Source organism: Strix uralensis, chromosome 32 (genome assembly GCF_047716275.1).
Source record: "Strix uralensis isolate ZFMK-TIS-50842 chromosome 32, bStrUra1, whole genome shotgun sequence".
Taxonomy (NCBI): domain Eukaryota; kingdom Metazoa; phylum Chordata; class Aves; order Strigiformes; family Strigidae; genus Strix; species Strix uralensis.
The window spans coordinates 3,002,258-3,010,385 of record NC_134003.1 but is presented as its reverse complement, the minus strand read 5'-3'; the positions used below and the strand labels follow the sequence as shown (position 1 = coordinate 3,010,385).

The 8,128-nt window shown below is 70.0% G+C and overlaps 2 protein-coding genes across 2 annotated transcripts; both read left to right on the top strand.

The window, feature by feature from the left end:
- The first annotated feature begins 170 nt into the window (after positions 1 to 170).
- VPS72 (vacuolar protein sorting 72 homolog) lies at positions 171 to 2,658 on the top strand. The gene is made up of 6 exons (XM_074853135.1): positions 171 to 570; positions 974 to 1,126; positions 1,231 to 1,342; positions 1,437 to 1,616; positions 1,721 to 1,862; positions 2,122 to 2,658. The coding sequence occupies exons 1-6, from the start codon at positions 454 to 456 to the stop codon at positions 2,513 to 2,515; spliced, it is 1,098 nt and encodes a 365-aa protein (XP_074709236.1). The 5' UTR covers positions 171 to 453; the 3' UTR covers positions 2,516 to 2,658.
- Positions 2,659 to 3,128: 470 nt separating this feature from the next.
- Positions 3,129 to 7,575, top strand: TMOD4 (tropomodulin 4). Its single transcript, XM_074853137.1, has 10 exons — positions 3,129 to 3,238; positions 3,974 to 4,117; positions 4,195 to 4,351; positions 4,850 to 4,972; positions 5,806 to 5,895; positions 6,157 to 6,287; positions 6,680 to 6,787; positions 6,978 to 7,121; positions 7,205 to 7,349; positions 7,472 to 7,575. Exons 2-10 carry the CDS (start codon positions 3,995 to 3,997, stop codon positions 7,492 to 7,494), a joined length of 1,044 nt encoding a protein of 347 aa, XP_074709238.1. The 5' UTR covers positions 3,129 to 3,238; positions 3,974 to 3,994; the 3' UTR covers positions 7,495 to 7,575.
- Positions 7,576 to 8,128: the final 553 nt, after the last annotated feature.

Here is an 8,128-nt window from a genome sequence, read left to right as displayed (position 1 = left end):
CACGCGGCGCCGTCCCACAGAGCGCACGCGCAGCCCGGGCGGCCGCGCCCCCCCCGCCCCCTTGGACTCGCCCCCGCGGACGCGGCCACTCGCAGCGGGGGGGGTCACGTGACGGGCCAAGCGCGACCAAAACAAAGCGGAGGGGCACGTGGCGCCGCTCTGTGACGTCATTGCCCCATTCCCGTGGCCGTAGCGCCGGGGGGTGCCCGGAGCGAGCGGAGAGGCATTGCGGGTGCTCCCGTGACGTCACGCTGGTGGCGGTCCGGTTCCGCCGTGACGCATCCCCGGTTTGTCCGTGTGTCCCCCCCCGCGCGGGAACCTGCACTTCCCCCTCCGGCCCGCAGGGGGGCGCCCGCCGCCATCGGCCGCTCGGCGCTCGCTCTGCGCTGCCTGGCGGCGCACTGACGGGCCGGGCAGGACGCGTAGCGGAGCGCCGATCGCGGCGGCGGCGCGATGAGCCTCGCGGAGGGCCGCGCCCCGCGGCGCACGGCCGGTAACCGGCTCTCGGGGCTGCTGGAGGCCGAGGAGGAGGATGAGTTCTACCAGACCACCTACGGCGGCTTCACCGAGGTGCGGGGACGGGACCTGGAGCGGCCTGGACCGGGGGGGGTCTCGGGGACCCGAGGGCGAACGGGACCGACGGTGTCCCGGTGCTGTGAGGGCCTCGGGGCGGGGGTCTGGGGGTCCCGAGGGGGTGGGGGAGCCACGGGGGGATGGGTGGGGGTCCCGAGAGGGGGGTCGATGTGAGCCCCGGGGAGGGGGGGGGTCCCCGCGGGAGATGGGGATCACCGGGGGGGGGGGGGGGGAGGAGCAGCGGGGCCAGGGGGGGTCCGGCCATTAGAGAAGCCGCCCCCTCCCCGCCCGGTGCGATGAGGCCCCCGTGGCCGTGGCGGGGGGAGGGCCCCGGGGCTCCAGTGTGGGGAGCCCGGGGGAGGCGGGGGGGGGCGGTGACTCAGTCCCTGTGTCCCCCCAGGAATCGGGCGATGACGAGTACAGGGGCGACCAGTCGGACAGCGACGACGAGGTGGACTCGGACTTCGACATCGACGAGGGCGAGGAACCGGCCAGCGACCAGGACGAGAGCGAACCCAAGCGCCGCCGCCGCGTCGTCACCAAGGCTTACCGGGTGCGGGCGGGGGGCTCCGGGCGCGGAGAAAACGAGGTTTAAACGAGGCCTAAGCCCCGGCCCAGGGTTTTCTCCCTCCTCACGTTCCCTGCCCCATCCCGTAGGAGCCCCTCAAGAGCCTTCGCCCCAAGAAGCCGGACGTGCCCAGCGGCACCTCCCAGAAGCCACGAGAGGTGAAATCTGTCCCCTTGGAGCTCCAGGATGACGTGGGAGACAGTGAGTGTGCGCGCGGGACGGGAAACGGGCCCCCGGGGAGCCGGGCCAGCCGGTCCCCGCCGCTGAGCCCCGTCCTCCCTCCCGCCCGCCGCAGGCCGCAAGCACATGCGGCAGTCGACGACGGAGCACACGCGCCAAACCTTCCTGCGCATCCAGGAGCGGCAGGTCCAGTCCAAGCGTAAGAAGGGCGGCCCCAACTACGACCGGCCTCTGACGCAGGAGGAGCTGCTGGAGGAGGCCAAGATCACGGAGGAGATCAACCTCCGCTCCCTGGGTGAGCCGGGCGCCGTGCCGAGGGGCGCGGGGACCCCCGGAATGGCGCAGGGATGGGGGGTGAGGGGGCCGCTGAGGCGCTGAGCCTCCCCCTCGCTCCCGCAGAGAACTACGAGCGCCTGGAAGCCGACAAGAAGAAGCAGGTGCAGAAGAAGCGGAAGTGCGTGGGGCCCGTTATCCGGTACTGGTCCGTCACCATGCCCCTCGTCCCGGAGCCGGGCAAGGAGGAGAACGTGGATGTGGAGGGGTAAGTTGGGGTCACCTCGACGTGGCTCCCCTGGTGGGTTTTCCCCCCCCTGCCATGTCCAACCAGGCCCCGCTGCCCCCATCTCCCAGCCCCGCTCCCTCCCCGGACTCCTCACAGGGAAGGAGAGTTTTGGGCAGCGCCTCAGAGCCCCCCAGGTTCCCCCTCCAGCCCTGGGGGGCAGCTCTGCCCCCCGTGGGAGCTCTCTCGGGGCTTCCCCCCACCCCGGGGGTCTCCTGGGCGCTAATTGCAGCTCTTCCAGGCTGGACCAAGACCCGCAGCAGGTGGAAGCGGCTCCAGCCCCGGCTCCCGCTTCCGCTGGGAAGTGCTCCCGCACCTTCATCTCCTTCAGCGACGACGAAACCTTCGAGCGCTTCTTCCCCAAAGCGAAACCGCCGCGGCTGCCGGTGCGAGAGATCTGTCCCGTCACCCACAAACCGGCCGTTTACCGCGATCCCATCACCGACATCCCCTACTCCAACATCCGCGCCTTCAAAATCATCCGCGAGGCCTACAAGAAATACATCACGGCGCACGGGCTGCCCAGCGCCGCCGCCTCCGCCGCCCTGGGGGCCGCCGCTCCCCCCGGCCCCGACCCCAACGTCCGTCCCACGCGCCAGAAGATCATCATCAAGCAGAGCGTCCCCCCGACCTGAGCGCGGCGGCGGGGGGGGCCCGGGGTCTGCTGCGGGTTGAGGCCTCTCCTCGCTCCCGCGGGTGAACGGTTTTGTTCTATTTATCTTCTCCCTACCTTTTTTTTTTATACAAAAAAGAAATAAACCCGAGTAGCCTGCGTACAGCGAGGGTGCGGACTCTTATTTCCGTTCACTGCGACGCCAGGAGACCCTGCAGTGACCCCAGGGTGCGTACGACCCCTCGTTTGACGAGAGACCCTACAATAAACAAGCCCTTTGTCCCCGGGGCTGCTGCTCCCAGCGCTGCCGCGGCGGCCCCACGCACCCCCCTGAATGCGATCTGGGGGGCTGAGAGCCAAATCACCGCAGTGCTCTTGGGGTGAAGGGGTATAAAATGTCCCTGGGGGGGGGTGCGGGGGGGGTTTGGGGCTCTGCAGGGCCCCAGGCACAAGGTTCAGCTTCTCCCTGTGACCCAGGGCCCCCCAAGGGGGAATGGGGGAGCCAGCGGGTCGCGAGGGGCCCCCCCCCCATCACCCCGGGGTGCCCCCGCCGTGGCAGGGTGCTGGGGTGGAGCCGGCGCGGGGCTGGCAGCGCTCGATAACGCCCGGGGATATGTGATCTCGCCCCTCCCCGCCGCCGGCTCGCAGAATAAAACGCTGATCTCATGCCCTGCGCGGCCGGAGCCCTTGGCTCAGCACCGGGGCTCGCACCCAGGCAGGATCCGCCGCCCCGGGCACCAGCCAGGTAGGGGGGGGGGGTTCTGGGGGGTGGGGGGCCAAGGGGGGTGTTCCCCAGTGGGGTGGGGGGCACGTCACCACCGGGGACACTGACTCCGGGGTCCCTGGGTGCTGTTGGGGATCCCCTCCCTGAAGGATCCCCCACCCTGCAGCCTCCCCACTCTCACTCACGGGTCTCTGGTCCCTCCCGGAGGCAGTTGGGGGGTGTGGGCCCCCCCCCAGCCCTGGGGACCCCAGTGTTGGGGGACAAATCCCAACCCAGTTCCTTGGGGGGGACCCCAACCCTGGTGTCGGGGGACTCACGTCCTCAGCATTTACCCCTGCTGCCCCCCCCAGGGGGGTGCGGACCCATGTTGGGGGACAAAGGGGCCCTGGAGGGGGGGGTCCAGGGGGGGCTGGGGCTTCTGAACTGGCATCTGCCCCCCCAGGCAGTAGGCGGGGGGGGGCTGGGGGGGATGCCAGGTCCTGGCCCTGGAGAGCACCTTGGAGATGGGACTCAGATTCCCCAAGAGCCCCCCCAAGCACACACCAGCCTGGCCCCCCTACCCTGGGGTGCCCCCCAGCCCCCCCAGTCCAGCGGGAACCCAATACCACCCCGCAGCACGAAGGTGCCTGTGAGCTGTAGCGTGGAGGGGGGTCACCACGGTGCGGGGGGGTCCCTTGTGGCATGGGGCATCCCCCCACCCTGGGGAGCCTCCCGCCAGCTGCTCAGGCCCCCCACACCGTCCTTGTCCCTCTCCAGGCCACCCCCCGGCCCCCCGCCATGACGTCCTACCGGCAGGAGCTGGAGAAGTACCGGGACATCGACGAGGACAAGATCCTGCGGGAGCTGTCGGCCGAGGAGCTGGAGCAGCTGGACGTGGAGCTGCTGGAGATGGACCCCGAGGTGGGTTCCTGGCGTGGGGTGGGGGGTGCCCACCCGGCCGTGGGGGTCCCCCAACGGGTGACACGGTGGGTCCCCAGAACATGCTGCTGCCGGCGGGGCTGCGGCAGCGGGACCAGACGCGGAAGAGCCCGACGGGGCCGCTGGACCGGGAGGCCCTGCTGCAGCACCTGGAGAAGCAGGCGCTGGAGGCCGGCGAGCGCGACGACCTGGTGCCCTTCACCGGCGAGAAGAAAGGTGCGGGGACCCGGGGGGGGACACTGCGGGGACCCGGGGAGGGGGGGGGACACTGCGGGGACTGTGGCAGTGGCCAGGGGGGACAGGGCCCCGCAGCGCCGGGTATATTTAGCTCGGCAGAACGGTCCTCGCCAGCGGCTCGGGTGTCCTGGGCGAGCTGGGTCCCCGCCAGCCCTGGGTACAGCCACCCCCTGGCAATGTCACCCCCCGCCACGGCCACCCCCTGGCAATGTCACACACCCACCCCCAGTACAGCCACCCCTGGCACCGCCATCCCGCGGCAACGCCACCTCCAGCACAGCCACCCCCTGGCAACGTCACCCCCTGGACTCCCACCCCCGGCAGCGTCACCCCCAGGGACAGTCGCCCCCCGGGCCAGCTCACCCCTCCAGCAGTAGCCCCCGGCCCCATGTGCCCCTGCCGGCCCCAGGCTACCACGTCCAGCGTCACCAGCCGGTGCGAGGCCGAGCAGGGTGTGACCCGCGTCCCCGTGCCCAGGGAAGCCCTTTGTGCCCAAGAACCCGACGCGGGAGATCCCGCGGGAGGAGCAGATCACGCTGGAGCCCGAGCTGGAGGAGGCGCTGGCCAACGCCACCGAGGCCGAGATGTGCGACATCGCCGGTGGGTCTCGCGCGGGGCAACCGCGTCGCACCGCAGGCTGGCACGGGGCAACTGCATCGCACTGCAGCTTCGCACGGGGCGGCCGTGTCGCACCACAGCCTTGCACAGGGCTGCCACACTACACCACAGCCTTGCATAAGGCAGCCATGTCACACCACAGCCTCGCACGGGGGCAGCCGTGTCGCACCACAGCCTCGCACGGGGGCAGCCGTGTCGCACCACAGCCTTGCACAAGGCAGCCGTGTCGCACCACAGCCTCGCACGGGGGCAGCCATGTTGCACCGCAGCCTTGCACGAGGCAGCCATGTTGCACCACAGCCTCGCACGGGGGCAGCCATGTTGCACTGCAGCCTTGCACGAGGCAGCCATGTTGCACCACAGCCTCGCACGGGGGCAGCCGTGTTGCACCACAGCCTCGCACGGGGGCAGCACACGGCACTGCAGCATTGCACGGGGTGGGGGAGCCCGTTGCACGAGGCGGGAGCCCATCGCACAGAGCCAGCCTGACACGCAAGAGCAGTTTGTCGCATGGCGGGACACACGAGGCCAGCGTGTTGCACACCCACCCCAGGCCCGTGTCGTCGTCCCCCCCCTGCTCCCCAAGCCAGGCGTGTGCCAGGCCCCCCCCCCCACCCCCCCCTGGGTCCCCGCCAGGGCCCAGCTAAAAGCAGCGCCGTGTCCCCGCGCTCAGCTTTCACCGCTGGCCCCCAGCCCACCCGCTCCCCGCGGCTTCCCCAGCCCCTCCCGGCCAGGGCTGGGGGGGCTGCGGCCACCCCTGGGGGGACACGAAGGGCCCGGGGGGGGTCCTGGCTGACCCTGCCCTGGCCCCGCAGCCATCCTGGGCATGTACACGCTGATGAGCAACAAGCAGTACTACGATGCGATCTGCAGCGGGACCATCTCCAACACCGAGGGCATCAACAGTGAGTGACACGGGGACACGGGACACGGGGGACACGGGGACGAGCCCCCCCTGGGACAGAGGACATGGGGATGAGCCCCCCCCCAAGACAGGGGACACCCAGGACTGGGGACACGGGGTCCACGGGGCTGTTCAGGGGGGCATTTGGGGACCAGAACCCCTGTGGGATTCCCCGTGGTGACCCCACACACGTGTGCAAACATGTGTGTCCGTGCCCCCGCGTGTGGTCACGTGTGTCCCCGTGCACACGCGTGTGCCCCAGGCGTGGTGAAGCCTGACACGTACAAGCCGGTGCCAGATGAGCCCCCGAACCCCACCAACGTGGAGGAGACGCTGCGGCAGATCCAGGCCAACGACGGGGCCCTGGAGGACGTCAACCTCAACAACATCAAGGTGGGGGACCTGGTGGCAGTTGTCCCCAGGGTGTCCCCAGGGTGTGGGTGTCCCCACGGGGCCTGGTCACCCTGTCCCAGGGTGCTGGTCGCCATGCCAGGGTGTCTCTGTGGGGCTGGTCCCTGTCTTGGGGTGTCCCTGGGGTGTTTGTCCCATCCTGGAGTGGCTCCAGGGCACCCCAGGGGACATCCGTGTCCCTTTGGTGACATCCCACATCCCCTCAGTGCCACTGACATCCCTTTGGTGACATCCTGCATCCTCAGGGATGTCCCCATCCTGTCGGTGACACCCCATGGTGACACCACATCCCCTTGGTGTCACTCACATCCCCTCAGGGATGTCCCCATCCCCTTGGTGTCACCCCCCAGTGACACCCCGTCCCTGTGCCGCAGGACATTCCCATCTCCACGCTGAAGGCCATCTGCGAGGCCATGAAAACCAACACCCATGTCAAGAAGCTCAGCCTGGTGGCCACCCGCAGCAACGACCCTGTGGCCAGCGTGAGTCCACACCCCATGTCCCCACACGTCCCCAGCCAGGACGGGGACACATTCCCCTGCCCCAGCTCCATCCCGGGCACCAGCAAGCCAAGGTGACAGTGGCTTTTCCACCATCACCTGGGGCATTGGTGGCCCCGGATGTGCCAGAGGCAGGTGACACCCTGAGGTGACACCCTGAGGTGACACGCAGGCCGTGGCTGAGATGCTGATGGAGAACAAGACCCTGCAGAGCCTCAACATCGAATCCAACTTCATCACCAGCACCGGCATGATGAGCATCATCAAGGCCATGCACCACAACAGCACCCTGAGCGAGCTCAAGGTGGACAACCAGGTAGGGGACGGGCACCCGCAGGTGGCCCGGGGAGGGGACAGGGCTGTCCCCGACACCCTGACGTGCCTGGTTTCACCCCGCAGTGCCAGCGCCTGGGTGACACGGTGGAGATGGAGATGGCGGCCATGCTGGAGCAGTGCCCCTCCGTCGTGCGCTTCGGCTACCACTTCACGCAGCAAGGCCCCCGCGCCCGCGCCGCCACCGCCATCACCAACAACAACGAGCTCCGTGAGTGGCCCCCGCGGCCCCTCCCGGGGCAGGAACCAGGCTGGGGGGGGGCTGGGGGGGGCTGGGGGGGGCTGGGGGGGGGGCCCAGCCCTCACCCCCCTCCCTCTTTCCTCTGCCCCCAGGTCGCAAGCAGAAGAAAACCTAACAGCCCCCCCCCCACCAGCCCGAAGGAGCTCCAGCTCCTGCCTGCCGCAGTCGACGTAAATAAAGAGGATGGAGAGACGTGGCTCTGGGATCCGCTGGGACGTGTCCCGGGGCGGGATCTGCCCGCGGGAGCCGGAGTCGGGATCAGAGGGATCAGCCGAGGGAGGCAGCAGGGGCACCCCCCAGCCTTGCAGAGCTCCAGGCCCCCATTAGGCTCCGGGCATTAATCCCTGGGGGCCGAGCCAGGGGTCTGGACCCCCATGGGGGGCAGCAGGGTTGGGACACCCGGAGGGGTGGGGGGAGCAGGGTAACACCCCTGGCACAGAGCCAGGCACCCACGGACCAGTGAGGTGGGTGGGGGGACACAGGGACCTGCCAGGGAGCTCCCCCAGGGACAGGATCGGGCCCCCCGGGGACCCAGAGAGACCCTTGGGTGGGTGGTGGGTGCTGTCCCAGGGGTGGGGATGGCGGCTCAGGGCGCAGAGCCATAAATGACCGTCCCATGGGTGCTCCCAGCACAGGCACCCGAAGCCTGGCAGGAAAAGGGAGGGGGGAAACTGAGGCAGGGGGAGGGCGGCGTGGCCGGGACAGCTGCCGGGGCTGGGGAGGAGTGGGGGGGGGGGGAACCCGGCGCT

Coding starts and splice junctions, on each gene's coding strand:
- TMOD4 (XM_074853137.1), top strand. CDS start 3,995: ATGACGTCCTACCGGCAGGAGCTGGAGAAGTACCGGGACATCGACGAG. Junction 7,122..7,204: donor AGCTCAAGGTGGACAACCAG/GTAGGGGACGGG, acceptor TTCACCCCGCAG/TGCCAGCGCCTGGGTGACAC. Junction 7,350..7,471: donor CACCAACAACAACGAGCTCC/GTGAGTGGCCCC, acceptor CTCTGCCCCCAG/GTCGCAAGCAGAAGAAAACC.
- VPS72 (XM_074853135.1), top strand. CDS start 454: ATGAGCCTCGCGGAGGGCCGCGCCCCGCGGCGCACGGCCGGTAACCGG. Junction 571..973: donor CCTACGGCGGCTTCACCGAG/GTGCGGGGACGG, acceptor GTGTCCCCCCAG/GAATCGGGCGATGACGAGTA. Junction 1,343..1,436: donor CCAGGATGACGTGGGAGACA/GTGAGTGTGCGC, acceptor CGCCCGCCGCAG/GCCGCAAGCACATGCGGCAG.